This window comes from Nerophis lumbriciformis, linkage group LG29 (genome assembly GCF_033978685.3).
Source record: "Nerophis lumbriciformis linkage group LG29, RoL_Nlum_v2.1, whole genome shotgun sequence".
NCBI classification, from domain to species: Eukaryota; Metazoa; Chordata; class Actinopteri; order Syngnathiformes; family Syngnathidae; genus Nerophis; species Nerophis lumbriciformis.
The window spans coordinates 30,382,501-30,400,000 of NC_084576.2; the positions used below are offsets into that span (position 1 = coordinate 30,382,501).

Here is a 17,500-nt window from a genome sequence, read left to right on the forward strand (position 1 = left end):
CTACACACTCCATACTTTATGTTTACTGCACATTCTTCTGTCCAGAGTCCACATTTTGTGGAATAAGACAAGGAAAGGTCTTGAGAGCCTCTTAAATAATTCCTCAATAAGGATTTGTTTTGACCACTCAATCTTAAGTCTTCATTTTAGCAAAACATGCTAACAACTGTGTGCATGCTAGTTGTATGCAAAACTACATGTTTACTTTTTAAATGTAATATATACAATTACATCTGTTTTTTTTTTAATTATTATTAAAAATATTGGATGTCTATTTTTTTTAAATGTATCTAATTTTAATTATTTTTTAAATAGTTAATGAATGTGTTAATTTCCATTTAATTTTATTGTATAATGTACAGATGTTTACTTTTTAAATGTAATATATACAATTACATCTGTATTATTTTTAGAATTATTATTAAAAATATTATTAATTATTTAATTGTACCTATTTTTTAAATGATTAATGAATGTGTTAATTCCTATTGAATTATTTTAATGTATAATGTACAGTATGTATACTGATGTGTTTACTGTAGTGTTTCTCAATTATTTTCTGTTACACCCGCAGCCATTTATCAACAACACCCAGAAACGCCGCATAATTCGTCAAAAAGGATTTGTTTTGACCACTGAATCTTAATTCTTCATTGTAGCAAAACATGCTAACTGCGCGCAACGTGTATGCCAGTTAGCAAAAATACATGTTTACTTTTTAAATGTAATATATACAATTACATCCGTATTATTTTTATAATTATTATAAAAATTATTTAATGTCTATTTTTTTAAATTGTTTAATTGTAATTATGATGAGGTGAGGATGAGGTGGCGATTTGTCCAAGGTGTAGCCCGCCTTCCACCCGAATGCAGCTGAGATAGGCTCCAGCACCCCCGCGACCCCCGAACGGGACAAGCGGTAGAAAATGGATGGATGGAATTGTAATTATTTTTTAAATAGTTAATGAATGTGTTAATTCCCATTGAATTATTGTATTGTATAATGTACAGTATGTATACTGATGTGTTTACTGTAGTAACTATTTTCTGTGACACCCCCAGCCATTTATCAACAACACCCAGAAACGCCGCCGGCTTCACTGGGCCCGAGTTCATCTAAGATGAACTAAAAGAAAACATTTATTATTGTATAAAGTACAGTATGTATACTGATGTGTTTACTGTAGTGTTTCTCAATTATTTTCTGTTACACCCCCAGCCATTTATCAACAACACCCAGAAACGCCGCATAATTCATCAATAAGGATTTGTTTTGACCACTGAATCTTAATTCTTCATTGTAGCAAAACATGCTAACTGCGCGCAACGTGTATGCCAGTTAGCAAAAATACATGTTTACTTTTTAAATGTAATATATACAATTACATCCGTATTATTTTTAAAATTATTTTAAAAATTATTTGATGTCTATTTTTTAAAATTATTTAATTGTAATTATGATGAGGTGAGGATGAGGTGGCGACTTGTCCAAGGTGTAGCCCGCCTTCCGCCCGAATGCAGCTGAGATAGGCTCCAGCACCCCCGCGACCCCGAACGGGACAAGCGGTAGAAAATGGATGGATTGAATTGTAATTATTTTTTAAATAGTTAATGAATGTGTTAATTCCCATTGAATGATTGTATTGTATAATGTACAGTATGTATAGTAGTAACTATTTTCTGTGACACCTACAGCCATTTATCAACAACACCCAGAAACGCCGCCGGCTTCACTGGGCCCGAGTTCATCTAAGATGAACTAAAAGAAAACATTTCTTATTGTATAAAGTACAGTATGTATACTGATGTGTTTATTTCTCAAAATTTTTCTATTACACCTCCAGCCATTTATCAACAACACCCAGAAACACGTACTTTTTAGAAGCGGTGTAATACCGAATATGGTTAATTAGTATCCCGGTACCATACTAGTACAACCCTTAAAAGTACCCAATTCCGTACGCTTCCCCACTCTCACCAAGGATCTGTCCGGTTTTCCTTTCTTTCCAGGCTGCTTTAGCCGGCGGCACCACCATGGTGATGGCGCACGTTCTGCCCGAGAAGAACGAGTCTTTGCTGGACGCCTACGAGAGGTGCCGTGGCTCGGCGGACGCCAAAGCCTGCTGCGACTACGGGCTGCACGTGGGAGTGACCTGGTGGGGAGGCAAGGTACTGCGCCCTCGATGGAGGAAGCGACTCTTCACGCCGCCGCCAGAGCTCAATTTGTTGTTTATTTGTTGGCAGGTGCGTGCCGAGATGGAGAAGCTGGTAAGGGAGAAAGGCGTGAACTCCTTCCAGATGTTCATGGCCTACAAGGACATGTTCATGCTGAGGGACAGCGAGCTCTTCCAGGCCATGCAGCACTGCAAGGACATCGGCGCCATCGCCAGAGTCCACGCCGAGAACGGCGAGCTGGTGGCTGAGGTCTGCGACCACACCTGACTGAGTGTTTGTTTATTATGTAAATATGTCACAATAGTGGAAGTATTTCAGCATTGATATTGGAATTTAGTCCTTTTACTAAACCCTACTGTAGGGCTGAAAACCCTATTTATTATTATTTAATAGTATCGGCCGATACTATTATTTTGTATCGGCCGATATCAATAATTGTGTGAATGCTCCAAAACATTCACACATATGGTTTTCTACACCAAAATTCATCTATTTATTCTTCTTCTTCTTCAGATTTTTGCGTTCTACCTTCCACATTTTTCACACGATTCAAACCGTTCAGCGTATTCAGGAATCGCGGGCTTTCTCTTGACTAATTCCCAGATTCCCCAGAATTCCCGGTTTTCCTGGACATTTTTCCCAATCAAAATGAATTGGCCATTTTTCACACTTCCACCATTTCCACAATTTTTTCAACCGATTCAAACCATTCCACCTTCAAAACATTCCACCATCCTGGAAAATCCAACTACCCTTTTTCCAAGTTAAAAAGAATTCCAGGATTTTCCAAAATTACTCCTTCAACAATTCTAAAAAAATTCCCGGATTTCCTAGAATTCCCAGATTTTAGGGACATTTTCCCCATTCAAAATGAATTGGCCGTTTTTCAAACTCCCACCATTTCCACAATTTTTTCAACCGATTCAAACCATTCCACCTTCAACATATTCCACTCATCCTGCACATTCAAACTATAATTTTTCCAAGTTCAAAAAAATTCCAGGAATTCCCAGTTTTCCAAACCCTATTTTCTCCCTTTTTTCTGTCGACTACTCCTTCCACATTTTTCAACCCACGTTAACCGTTCCACCGTCATAACATTCCTCTTAATCAAGACAAAAAAACAAAGTTGTGTTTTGAACTGGAAAAATTTCCGGTTTCCCAAAATTCCAGGAATTCCGTAATACCATTTCTCAATAAAAAATAAAAAATTTAAACTTCAAAATATTTGGACCGTTTTAAAAATTCCCACACCAACCATTTCAACTCATTCAGAACATTCAAATTTTTTACCATTTTCCAAAAAAAATCCCGCTTTTTTGGAATTCCCACATTTCTATGAAATTCCCATTGAAATGAATTGGCCATTTTTCAAACTTCCACATTTTTCAACCGATTCAAACCATTCCACCTTCAAAACATTCCACCATCCTGGAAAATTCAACTACCCTTTTTCCAAGTTAAAAAGAGTTCCAGGATTTTCCAAAATTACTGTTTTTCCAAAGCCCTATTTCCACCCTTTTTTCTGGCGACTACTCCTTCCACATTTACATTAATCAGGACAAAAAAACAATGTTGTTTTTTGAACTGGAAAAATTCCCGGTTTTCCCCAAATTCCAGGAATTTGGATTCCAAATTCCAAATGCCCGGAATTTTTAGAATTATTATTAAAAATATTATTAATTATTTAATTGTAATTATTTTTTAAATGATTAATGAATGTGTTAATTCCCATTGAATTATTTTAATGTATAATGTACAGTATGTATACTGATGTGTTTACTGTAGTGTTTCTCAATTGTTTTCTGTTACACCCCCAGCCATTTATCAACAACACCCAGAAACGCTGCATAATTCATCAATAAGGATTTGTTTTGACCACTGAATCTTAATTCTTCATTGTAATCAGGACAAAAAAACAATGTTGTTTTTTGAACTGGAAAAATTCCCGGTTTTCCCCAAATTCCAGGAATTTGGATTCCAAATGCCCGGAATTTTTAGAATTATTATTAAAAATATTATTAATTATTTAATTGTAATTATTTTTTAAATGATTAATATATATAATCTATTTATTTATTTATTTATTTATATATGCACCTTATTGCTTTTTTATCCTGCACTACCATGTGCTAATGAAATGAAATTTTGTTCTTATCTGTACTGTAAAGTTCAAATTTGAATGACAATAAAAAGGAAGTCTAAGTCTAATATCATTTCTCAATTAAGAATTAAAAATTTCAACTTCAAAATTTTTCAACCGTTTTAAAAATTCCAACACCAACCATTTCAACTCATTCAGAACATTCAAGTTTTTTCGCATTTTGAAAAAAATTCCCGCTTTTCCCGGAATTCCCAAATTTGTATGAAATTCCCATTGACACATTTTTCAAAATTCCACAACTCCTAAATTTTTCCATCTAATTTAAACCGTTCCAACTTAAAAATATTCAGCCTGTTCAGGAATTGTGTGCTCTCCTTCAACAATTCTAAAAAATTCCCGGATTTCCTATAATTCCCAGATTTTAGGGACATTTTCCCCATTCAAAATGAATTGGCCGTTTTTCAAACTCCCACCATTTCCACAATTTTTTCAACCGATTCAAACCATTCCACCTCCAACATATTCCACTCATCCTGCACATTCAAACTATAATTTTTCCAAGTTCAAAAAAATTCCAGGAATTCCCAGTTTTCCAAACCCTATTTTCTCCCTTTTTTCTGTCGACTACTCCTTCCACATTTTTCAACCCACTTTAACCGTTCCACCGTCATAACATTCCTCTTAATCAAGACAAAAAAACAAAGTTGTGTTTTGAACTGGAAAAATTTCCGGTTTCCCAAAATTCCAGGAATTCCGTAATACCATTTCTCAATTAAAAAATAAAAATTAAAACTTCAACATTTTTGGACCGTTTTAAAAAATTCCCACACCAACCATTTCAACTCATTCAGAACATTCAAGCTTTTTACCATTTTCCAAAAAATTGCCACTTTTTTCGGAATTCCCAAATTTCTATTAAATTCCCATCGAAATGAATGGGACATTTTTCAAAATCCCACAACTCATAAATTTTTCATCTAATTTAAACCCTGTGCTCTCCTTCACCAATTCTAAAAAAAAATCCCGGATTTCCTAGAATTCCCAGATTTTAGGGACATTTTCCCCCATTCAAAATTAATTGGCCATTTTTCAAACTTCCACATTTTTCAACCGATTCAAACCATTCCAACATCAACACATTCCACTCATCCTGGACATTCAAACTATAATTTTTCCAATTTCCAAAAAATTCAAGAAATTCTCAGAATTCCCAGTTTTCCAAACCCTTTTTTCTGGTGACTACTTCCACATTTTTCAACCCACTTCAACCGTTCCACCGTCAAAACATTCCTCTTAATCAAGACAAAAAAACTAAGTTGTGTTTTGAACTGGAAAAACTTCAGTTTTTCCCAAAATTCCAGGAATTCCGTAATACCATTTCTCAATTAAAAATGAAAACTTCAACATTTTGGACCGTTTTAAAAATTCCCACACCAACCATTTCAACTCATTCAGAACATTCAAGATTTTTACCATTTTCCAAAAAATTCCCGCTTTTTTTGGAATTCCCAAATTTCTATGAAATTCCCATTGAAATGAATGGGACATTTTTCAAAATCCCACAACTCCTAAATTTTTCATCTAATTTAAACCCTGTGCTCTCCTTCATCAATTCTAAAAAAAATTCCCGGATTTCCTAGAATTCCCAGATTTTAGGGACATTTTCCCCCATTAAAAATTAATTGGCCATTTTTCAAACTTCCACATTCTTCAACCGATTCAAACCATTCCAACATCAACACATTCCACTCATCCTGGACATTCAAACTATCATTTTTAAAATTTCCCCAAAAATCCAGGAATTATCAGAATTCCCAGTTTTCCAAACCCTTTTTTCTGGCGACTACTTCCACATTTTTCAACCCACTTCAACAGTTCCACAGTCAAAACATTCCTCTTAATTAGGACAAAAAAATGTAGTTGTTTTTCGAACTGGAAAAATTCCCAGTTTTCTCAAAATGTTAGGAATTCAGTAATACCATTTCTCAATAAAAAAATTTAAATTAAAACTTCAACATTTTTCGTCCGTTTTGAAAAAAGTTTCTGTGTCTTTCTCGCAATCTTTGGGTCTAAATTGGATGTCAAAGTTGACCAACTTCTCGGTTTATGGCCACAACTTTCTACTATCTTTTATTTAGAATTAACTTTCCCCAACTCAGGCAATGCAGCAGCTCAATATGTCAATATAGCAACACAAGCTCGTCAGCTCTCCGGGATTACGTCGCCACTAAAAGTAGTTCCTCGACATTAGCGCTTATAATGACAGAATCACTAATACTTGGTTAATATTCAGGTCATGAGATGTAAATAGAGTATTGTTGGTGTTTTTTTGGAGGGCTTTATGGGCGTAATAATGTACTCTCATTATCTGCATTGTTAGCCACCTCGCGTATTTTACGAGTTAAAATGCATTAAAAGAAAAACTTTTGTTCTTGTCCTACATAAGGATTGTGAATGACTGGCAACATTCCAAAAACAAGAGTAAACCATTAAGCTTCCGACTGCTTCTTTTTGTGTCAGGGAGCAAAGGAAGCGTTGGAGTTGGGCATCAGTGGCCCCGAGGGCATTGAGATCAGCAGGCCTGAAGAGGTGAGACCACCTCCTTTCATCCCCGTATTGGGCTGTTAATAGTGCCAGCTAACGAATTACTGTTCTCCAAACAAGTCAGAGCTTTTCTTCCTGTCACTCACACACACACACACCAGTGACGACTCACTCTGTAAAGAGGTGATTTGAAGGTTTTTCTCGTTAGCAAACAAATGTTTTTCCTTCCTAACTAGACAAAGCTTTAAGACCCCCCCCCCCCCCCGAGTGGGACATCATTGGCATGTGTGTGTGAGTGACAGGAGGAAAAGCTCTGACTCATTTGTTTGTTTTCTTGAGAACGGAGATAGGGAAAAAATAGGAAGTGAAGCTATGTCTAATTTATTTGCCAACTAACAAAGTTTGGGATACCTTTTTCAGAGAGGTTCATCACGGGTGTGTGTCAGGAAGAAAAGCTCTGATTCATTTGTTAGCCAACTAGGCAAAGCTTTAATAGACTTTTTGTTTCCAGTGTGTGTGTGTGTGTGAGTCAGGAAGAAAAGCTCTGACTCGTTTGCTAGCCAACTAGGCAAAGTTTTAGGAGACTTTTTGTTTCCAGGGTGGATCATCACTAGTGTGTGTGTGTGAGTGACAGGAAGAAAAGCTATGACTCGTTTGCTAGCCAAATAGGCAAAGCTTTAATATACTTTTTTTCCCCAGGGTGTATCATCACTAGTGTGTGTGTGAGTGACAGGAAGAAAAGCTCTGACTCGTTTGCTAGCCAACTAGGCAAAGCTTTAGGAGACTTTTTGTTTCCAGGGTGGATCATCACTAATGTGTGTGTGTGAGTGACAGGAAGAAAAGCTATGAGTCGTTTGCTAGCCAAATAGGCAAAGCTTTAATATACTTTTTTTCCCCAGGGTGGATCATCACTAGTGTGTGTGTGTGAGTGACAGGAAGAAAAGCTCTGACTCGTTTGCTAGCCGACTAGGCAGAGCTTTAAGAGCCTTTTTGTTTCCAGGGTGGATCATCACTAGTGTGTGTGTGTGTGTGTGTGTGTGTGTGTGTGTGTGTGTGTGTGTGTGTGTGTGTGTGTGACAGGAAGAAAAGCTCTGAGATATTTCCCCCCCGGGGTGGATCATCACTAATGTGTGTGTGTGAGTGACAGGAAGAAAAGCTCTGACTCGTTTGCTAGCCAACTAGGCAAAGCTTTAGGAGACTTTTTGTTTCCAGGGTGGATCATCACTAATGTGTGTGTGTGAGTGACAGGAAGAAAAGCTATGAGTCGTTTGCTAGCCAAATAGGCAAAGCTTTAATATACTTTTTTTCCCCAGGGTGGATCATCACTAGTGTGTGTGTGTGCGTGTGTGTGCGTGTGTGTGCGTGTGTGTGCGTGTGTGTGTGTGTGAGTGAGTGAGTGACAGGAAGAAAAGCTCTGAGATATCCCCCCCCCCCCCCCGGGGTGGATCATCACTAATGTGTGTGACAGGAAGAAAAGCTCTGACTCGTTTGCTAGCCAACTAGGCAAAGCTTTAGGAGACTTTTTGTTTCCAGGGTGGATCATCACTAATGTGTGTGTGTGAGTGACAGGAAGAAAAGCTCTGACTCGTTTGCTAGCCGACTAGGCAGAGCTTTAAGAGACTTTTTGTTTCCAGGGTAGATCATCACTAGTGTGTGTGTGTGTGTGTGTGTGTGTGTGTGTGTGTGTGTGTGTGTGTGTGTGTGTGTGTGTGTGTGTGTGTGAGTGAGTGACAGGAAGAAAAGCTCTGAGATATCTTTCCCCCCGGGGTGAATCATCACTAATGTGTGTGTGTGAGTGACAGGAAGAAAAGCTCTGACTCGTTTGCTAGCCAACTAGGCAAAGCTTTAAGAGACTCCTTCAGAGTGGGTCGTCTCTGGTGAGCGTAAGTGACAGGAAGAAAAGCTCTGATTCGTTTTTTTTTTTTGCTGTCACTCGCCACTGATGACCCACACGGAGAGAAAAAGAGTGTCCTAAGGTATTGTCGAGTGACTTTTCATCCTGTCACTTACACAAACCAGAAATGACCCACTCTGAAAAACGTGTCTTAAAGCTTTGTTGGCGAAGAAATGAGTCAGAGCTTTTCATCCTGTGTCACTCACCAGTGATGACCCACCCAGAAAAAAAAGTGTCTTGTAGTTTTGTCGAGTTAGGGAGAAAAGCTCCGTCTAATTTATTAAGTTAACTAGACAAAGCTTTGAGACACTTTAATTTCATAGTGTGTCATCACTGGTGTGTGTGAGTGACAGGAAGATAAGCGCACTTTCTTGATTTCATTGCTGCCAGATAAGTTTCGATCTGTATCATGAAAGATGAACAGATGAGTAGAAAAGCTCACACATTCGGGAGTTGTAGATACCATCACTGTGGCAATAAGCCGGCACTCACGACTAATTGTAGAGCATGACCTCATCCCTGCCTTCACAGCTGGAGGCGGAGGCGACCCACCGGGCCATCACCATCGCCAACAGGGTGAGCACGCCAAGATGGCGGCAAGACCATTCCATCATTGCAAAGGTGTTGATGTTGCTGCTTTCCCCCGCCAGGCTCGCTGCCCCATCTACCTGGTCAACGTGTCCAGCATGGCGGCAGGAGACGTGGTGGCCACCGCCAAGATGCAGGGTGACCTCATTAGCACACCCGCTTATGTCGCTCCCGCTTATGTCGACAGTCACAATTGCGTTAAACAATCTCATGCTACTAAAAAGTGCTGCTTTTTGGCATACAACTAAAAATGATCACCCAGTCTCCTTCAACAAAGTCAAAAGCAGATAACTTTTTGTTTATGTTGACAACCACTTATGTCGACAAAATGTGACAGCCAAAAATGATCAGTCATTCTCCTCCTGCCTCGGAACAAACTCACAGGAAGATGTGCAAAAGATTAGTTTTGTTTACGCCAACAACCGCTTATGCCGACAACCGCTTATGCCGACAACCGCTTATGTCGACAACCACTTATGTCAACAAAATGCGACAGCCAAAAAAATGATCACTCATTCTCCTTATGCCTCTGAACAAACTCACAGGAAAATGTGCATATGGTTAGTTCCGTTTACGCCGGCAACTGCTTATGTCGACAACCGCTTAGGTTGACAAAATGTGACCCCCAAAAATGATTCTCCTTATGCCTCTGAACAAACTCACAGGAAAATGTGCATATGGTTAGTTTCGTTTACACCGACAACCCCTTATGTCGACAAAATGTGACAGCCAAAAATGATCACTGATTCTCCTTATGCCTCTGAACAAACTCACAGGGAAATGTGCATATGGCTAGTTCCGTTTACGCCGTCAACCGCTTATGCCGACAACCGCTTATGTCGACAAAATGTGACAGACAAAAATGATCACTCATTCTCCTTCTGCCTTGGAACAAACTCACAGGAAGATGTGCAAATGGTTAGTTTTGTTTACGCCAGCAACCGCTTATGCTGACAACCGCTTATGTCGACAACCACTTATGTCAACAAAATGCGACAGCCAAAAAATGATCACTCATTCTCCTTATGCCTCTGAACAAACTCACAGGAAAATTTGCATATGGTTAGTTTCGTTTACGCCGACAACCCCTTATGTCGACAACCGCTTATGTCGACAAAAATGTGACCCCCAAAAATGATTACTCATTCTCCTTATGCCTCTGAACAAACTCACAGAAAAATGTGCATATGGCTAGCCCCGTTTATGCCGACAACCGCTTATGTCGACAACCACTTATGTCGACAGAATGCGACAGCCAAAAAAGATCACTCACTCTCCTTATGCCTCTGAACTAACTCACAGGAAAATGTGCATATGGTTAGTTCCGTTTACGCCGGCAACCGCTTATGTCTACAACTGCTAATGTCGAAAAAATGTGACAGACAAAAATGATCACTCATTCTTCTTATGCCTCTGAACAAACTCACAGGAAAATGTGCATACGGTTAGTTCCGTTTACGCCGGTAAGCCCTTATGTCGACAACCGCTTATGTCGACAAAATGCGACAGCCAAAAATTATCACTCATTCTCCTTCTGCCTCGGAACAAACTCACAGAAAGATGTTTAAATGGTTAGTTTTGTTTACGTCAGCAACCGCTTTTGTCGACAACCGTTTATGTCGACGTCAAATGTTATTACTAAACATTATCACCCATTCCCCTTCAGTCTCTGAACAAAGTCACAAGTAATGTGAAATTGGCTAGTTTTGTTTATGTCGACAAATGCTTATGTCGACAAAAATGTGACAGCCAAAAATGATCACTCATTCTCCTTATGCCTCTGAACAAACTCACAGGAAAAATGTGCATATGGTTAGTTCAGTTTACGCCGTCAACCGCTTATGTCGACAACCACTTATGTCGACAAAAATGTGACCCCCAAAAATGATCACTCATTCTCCTTATGCCTCTGAACAAACTCACAGGGAAATGTGCATATGGCTAGTTCCGTTTACGCCGTCAACCGCTTATGCCGACAACCGCTTATGTCGACAAAATGTGACAGCCAAAAATCATCACTCATTCTCCTTCTGCCTCGGAACAAACTCACAGAAAGATGTGTAAATGGTTAGTTTTGTTTACGTCAGCAACCGCTTTTGTCGACAACCACTTATGTCGACAAAAATATGACAGCCAAAAATGATCACTCATTCTCCTTATGCCTCTGAACAAACTCACAGGAAAATTTGCATATGGTTAGTTTCGTTTACGCCGACAACCACTTATGTTGACAACCACTTATGTCGACAAAAATGTGACCCCCAAAAATGATCACTCATTCTCCTTATGCCTCTGAACAAACTCACAGGAAAAATGTGCATATGGCTAGTCCCGTTTACGCCGACAACCCCTTATGTCGACAACCGCTTATGTCGACAAAATGTGACAGCCAAAAATGATCACTCATTCTCCTTATGCCTCTGAACAAACTCACAGGAAAATGTGCATATGGTTAGTCCCGTTTACGCCGACAACCCCTTATGTCGACAAAATGTGACAGCCAAAAATGATCACTCATTCTCCTTATGCCTCTGAACAAACTCACAGGAAAATTTGCATATGGTTAGTTTCGTTTACGCCGACAACCACTTATGTTGACAACCACTTATGTCGACAAAAATGTGACCCCCAAAAATGATCACTCATTCTCCTTATGCCTCTGAACAAACTCACAGGAAAAATGTGCATATGGCTAGTCCCGTTTACGCCGACAACCCCTTATGTCGACAACCGCTTATGTCGACAAAATGTGACAGCCAAAAATGATCACTCATTCTCCTTATGCCTCTGAACAAACTCACAGGGAAATGTGCATATGGCTAGTTCCGTTTACGCCGTCAACCGCTTATGCCGACAACCGCTTATGTCGACAAAATGTGACAGCCAAAAATTATCACTCATTCTCCTTCTGCCTCGGAACAAACTCACAGAAAGATGTGTAAATGGTTAGTTTTGTTTACGTCAGCAACCGCTTTTGTCGACAACCACTTATGTCGACAACCACTTATGTCGACAAAATGCGACAGCCAAAAAAAGATCACTCATTCTCCTTATGCCTCTGAACAAACTCACAGGAAAATGTGCATATGGTTAGTTCCGTTTACGCCGACACCCGCTTATGTCGACAAAAATGTGACAGCCAAAAATGATCACTCATTCTCTTCCTGCCTCGGAACAAACTCACAGGAAGATGTGCAAATGGTTAGTTTTGTTTACACCAGCAACCGCTTATGCCGACAACCGCTTATGCTGACAACCGCTTATGTCGACAACCACTTATGTCAACAAAATGTGACAGCCAAAAAATGATCACTCATTCTCCTTATGCCTCTGAACAAACTCACAGGAAAATGTGCATATGGTTAGTTCCGTTTACGCCGGCAACTTCTTATGTCGACAACCGCATATGTCGACAAAATGTGACAGACAAAAATGACTCTCCTTATGCCTCTGAACAAACTCACAGGAAAAATGTGCATATGGTTAGTTCAGTTTACGCCGTCAACCGCTTATGTCGACAAAATGTGACAACCAAAAATGATCACTCATTCTCCTCCTGCCTCGGAACAAACTCACAGGAAGATGTGCAAATGGTTAGTTTAGTTTGTGCCAGCAACCGCTTATGTCGACAACCGCTTATGTCGACAACCAGTTATGTCGACAAAATACAACAGCCAAAAAATGATCACTCATTCTCCTTATGCCTCTGAACAAACTCACAGGAAAATGTGCATATGGTTAGTTCCGTTTACGCCGGCAACTGCTTATGTCGACAACCGCTTAGGTCGACAAAATGTGACCCCCAAAAATGATTCTCCTTATGCCTCTGAACAAACTCACAGGAAAATGTGCATATGGTTAGTTTCGTTTACGCCGACAACCCCTTATGTCGACAACCGCTTATGTCGACAAAATGTGACAGCCAAAAATTATCACTCATTCTCCTTATGCCTCTGAACAAACTCACAGGGAAATGTGCATATGGCTAGTTCCGTTTACGCCGTCAACCGCTTATGCCGACAACCGCTTATGTTGACAAAATGTGACAGCCAAAAATTATCACTCATTCTCCTTCTGCCTCGGAACAAACTCACAGAAAGATGTGTAAATGGTTAGTTTTGTTTACGTCAGCAACCGCTTTTGTCGACAACCACTTATGTCGACAAAAATATGACAGCCAAAAATGATCACTCATTCTCCTTATGCCTCTGAACAAACTCACAGGAAAATTCGCATATGGTTAGTTTCGTTTACGCCGACAACCACTTATGTCGACAACCACTTATGTCGACAAAACTGTGACCCCCAAAAATGATCACTCATTCTCCTTATGCCTCTGAACAAACTCACAGGAAAATGTGCATATGGCTAGTCCCGTTTACGCCGACAACCGCTTATGTCGACAACCACTTATGTCGACAAAATGCGACAGCCAAAAAAAGATCACTCATTCTCCTTATGCCTCTGAACAAACTCACAGGAAAATGTGCATATGGTTAGCTTGTTTACGCCGGCAACCGCTTATGTCTACAACCGCTAATGTCGAAAAAATGTGACAGACAAAAATGATCACTCATTCTTCTTATGCCTCTGAACAAACTCACAGGAAAATGTGCATACGGTTAGTTCCGTTTACGCCGTCAACCGCTTATGCCGACAACCGCTTATGTCGACAAAATGTGACAGCCAAAAATTATCACTCATTCTCCTTCTGCCTCGGAACAAACTCACAGAAAGATGTGTCAATGGTTAGTTTCGTTTACGCCGTCAACCGCTTATGCCGACAACCGCTTATGTCGACAAAATGTAACAGCCAAAAATCATCACTCATTCTCCTTCTGCCTCGGAACAAACTCACAGAAAGATGTGTAAATGGTTAGTTTTGTTTACGTCAGCAACCGCTTTTGTCGACAACCACTTATGTCGACAAAAATGTGACAGCCAAAAATGATCACTCATTCTCCTTATGCCTCTGAACAAACTCAAAGGAAAATGTGCATAGGGCTAGTCCCGTTTACACCGACAACCGCTTATGTCGACAACCACTTATGTCGACAAAATGCGACAGCCAAAAAAGATCACTCACTCTCCTTATGCCTCTGAACTAACTCACAGGAAAATGTGCATATGGTTAGTTCGGTTTACGCCGGCAACCGCTTATGTCTACAACCGCTAATGTCGAAAAAATGTGACAGACAAAAATGATCACTCATTCTTCTTATGCCTCTGAACAAACTCACAGGAAAATGTGCATATGGTTAGTTCCGTTTACGCCGTCAACCCCTTATGTCGACAACCGCTTATGTCGACAAAATGTGACAGCCAAAAATTATCACTCATTCTCCTTCTGCCTCGGAACAAACTCACAGAAAGATGTTTAAATGGTTAGTTTTGTTTACGTCAGCAACCGCTTTTGTCGACAACCGTTTATGTCGACGTCAAATGTTATTACTAAAAATTATCACCCATTCCCCTTCAGTCTCTGAACAAAGTCACAAGTAATGTGCAATTGGCTAGTTTTGTTTATGTCGACAAACGCTTATGTTGACAAAATGTGACAGCCAAAAATGATCTTTCATTCTCCTTATTTCTCTGAACAAACTCACAGAAAAATGTGCATATAGTTAGTTCCGTTTACGCCGACATCCACTTATGTCGACAACCACTATGTCGACAAAAAATGTGACAGCCAAAAATGATCACTCATTCTCCTTATGCCTCTGAACAAACTCACATGAAAATGTGCATATGGTTATTTCCGTTTACGCCGACAACCACTTATGTCGACAACCACTTATGTCGACAAAAATGCGACCCCCAAAAATGATCATTCATTCTCCTTATGCCTCTGAACAAACTCACAGGAAAATGTGCATATGGCTAGTCCCGTTTACGCCGACAACCGCTTATGTCGACAACCACTTATGTCGACAAAATGCGACAGCCAAAAAAGATCACTCATTCTCCTTATGCCTCTGAACAAACTCACAGGAAAATGTGCATATGGTTAGCTTGTTTACGTCGGCAACCGCTTATGTCGACTTAAAATTTGTTAGCACTAAAAGTGATCACTCATTCTCCTTCTCTGAACAAAGTCACAAGAAAATGTGCGTGTTGACAACCACTTATGTCGACAACCCCTTAAGTCGACGTAAAATGTGAGCATTGAAAGTGATCAACCATTCTCCTTCTCTGAACAAAGTCACAAGAAAATGGGCGTGTTGACAACCACTTATGTCGACAACCCCTTAAGTCACAAGAAAATGTGCGTGTTGACAACCACTTATGTCGACTACCCCTTAAGTCGACGTAAAATGTGAGCACTAAAAATGATCACCCATTCTCCTTTGAGCAAACCCACAAGAAAATGCGCAAATAGCTGGTTTTGGTTAAGTCGACAACCGCTTATGTCAACAAAATGTGCCAGCCAAAAATGATCACCCATTCTCTTTCAGTCTCTGAACAAACTCACAGGAAAATGTGCGTGTTGACAACCTCTTATGTCGACAACCGCTTATGTCGACGTAAAATGTGAGCATTAAAAGTGATCAACCATTCTCCTTCTCTGAACAAAGTCACAAGAAAATGTGCGTGTTGACAACCACTTATGTTGACAACCACTTACGTCGACAACCCCTTAAGTCACAAGAAAATGTGCGTGTTGACAACCACTTATGTCGACAACCCCTTAAGTCGACGTAAAATGTGAGCACTAAAATGATCACCCATTCTCCTTTGAGCAAAGTCACAAGAAAATGCGCAAATAGCTAGTTTTGGTTACGTCGACAACCGCTTATGTCGACGTAAAATGTGCGAATTAAAAGTGATCACCCATTATCCTTCTCTGAACAAAGTCACAAGAAAATGTGCATGTTGACAACCACTTATGTCGACAACCCCTTCAGTCGACGTAAAATGTGAGCACTACAAGTGATCACTTATTCTCCTTCTCTGAACAAACTCACAAGTAAATGTGCAAATAGTTAGTTTTGTTTACGTCGACGACCGCTTGTGTTGTCAACCTAAACGGGCCCCCGTACTGCTGACACATGTAAGACGCTTGACAAACGGCCCCCGACTGAAACGGGCTGTGGTGAGTGCAGGTCGGGTGGTCCACGGGGAGACGACCACGGCCCACGCCGTGCTGAATGGCGCCCAGTACTACCACCAGGACTGGGCCCAGGCTGCGGCACACGTCACCCTGCCTCCCCTGCGCCTCGACCCCAACACGCCCAGCTACCTCCTCAGCCTGCTGGGGAAGTACGGACCTCGCCAAGTTGATTTGAGCTTCCCGCAGATCCCCAGACGACCTTCTAACCCTGCGCTTTCCTCGCAGCGACACCCTGAACGTCCTGGGCTCCGACCACCGCCCCTTCACCACCAAACAGAAAGCGATGGGCAAGGACGACTTCACCAAGATCCCGCACGGGGTCCCGGGCATCGAGGACCGCATGAGCGTCATCTGGGAGAAAGGAGTGGTATGCGTCTCGCTGCCAGGAGAAGGTTTCGAACATGTGGACGCTAACCGAGGTGCTGGTTTACAGATCGGAGGCAAGATCGACGAGAATCGCTTTGTCGCCGTCACCAGCTCCAACGCCGCCAAGATCTACAACCTGTACCCCAGGAAGGGAAGGATCATCCCGGGGGCGGATGCTGACGTGGTGGTCTGGGACCCAGAGGGCTCCAAGTATGTCAAACATGTTATCAAGCAGCTGCTATCCCAAACTCTTCATCTCACGTCTGATCCGCAGGACCATCTCTGTGGAGAACCAAGTCCAGGGTGGAGACATGAACCTCTACGAAGGTCTTCGTTGTCACGGCGTTCCGTTGGTGACCATCAGCCGGGGTCGGCTGGTCTACGAGAGCGGCATGTTTACCTGCGCCGAGGGCTCCGGGAAGTTCTGCCCGCTGAGGACCTTCCCAGACTACCTTTACAAGAAGATGGTTCAAAGGGAAAAGGTAGGGTTCATGGGTCTAGGAAGGTTTTTTTCCTTGGACTGTAAGAGTCTGGTATTAGAGTAGTCAGTGTACAGCTCTGGAAGTAAAATAAGTAGTAGTGAAGTAAAAACATACATACATATATATATATATATATATATATATATATATATATATATATATATATATATATATATATATATATATGTATGTGTATATATATATGTATGTATATATATATATATATATATATA

General features: G+C 40.5%; 1 protein-coding gene across 2 annotated transcripts in view; it reads left to right on the plus strand.

Moving 5' to 3' along the window:
• Positions 1-17,500, plus strand: part of dpysl5a (dihydropyrimidinase like 5a) — a 37,653-nt gene that overhangs the window by 4,449 nt on the left and 15,704 nt on the right. For both annotated transcript variants that reach the window (XM_061924525.2, XM_061924526.2), the window contains exons 3-11: positions 2,014-2,172; positions 2,248-2,427; positions 6,803-6,871; positions 9,252-9,296; positions 9,371-9,446; positions 16,412-16,568; positions 16,645-16,786; positions 16,853-16,995; positions 17,060-17,267. In XM_061924525.2, the coding sequence (XP_061780509.1) occupies positions 2,014-2,172; positions 2,248-2,427; positions 6,803-6,871; positions 9,252-9,296; positions 9,371-9,446; positions 16,412-16,568; positions 16,645-16,786; positions 16,853-16,995; positions 17,060-17,267 (1,179 nt within the window). The remainder of the gene's footprint in view (positions 1-2,013; positions 2,173-2,247; positions 2,428-6,802; positions 6,872-9,251; positions 9,297-9,370; positions 9,447-16,411; positions 16,569-16,644; positions 16,787-16,852; positions 16,996-17,059; positions 17,268-17,500) is intronic.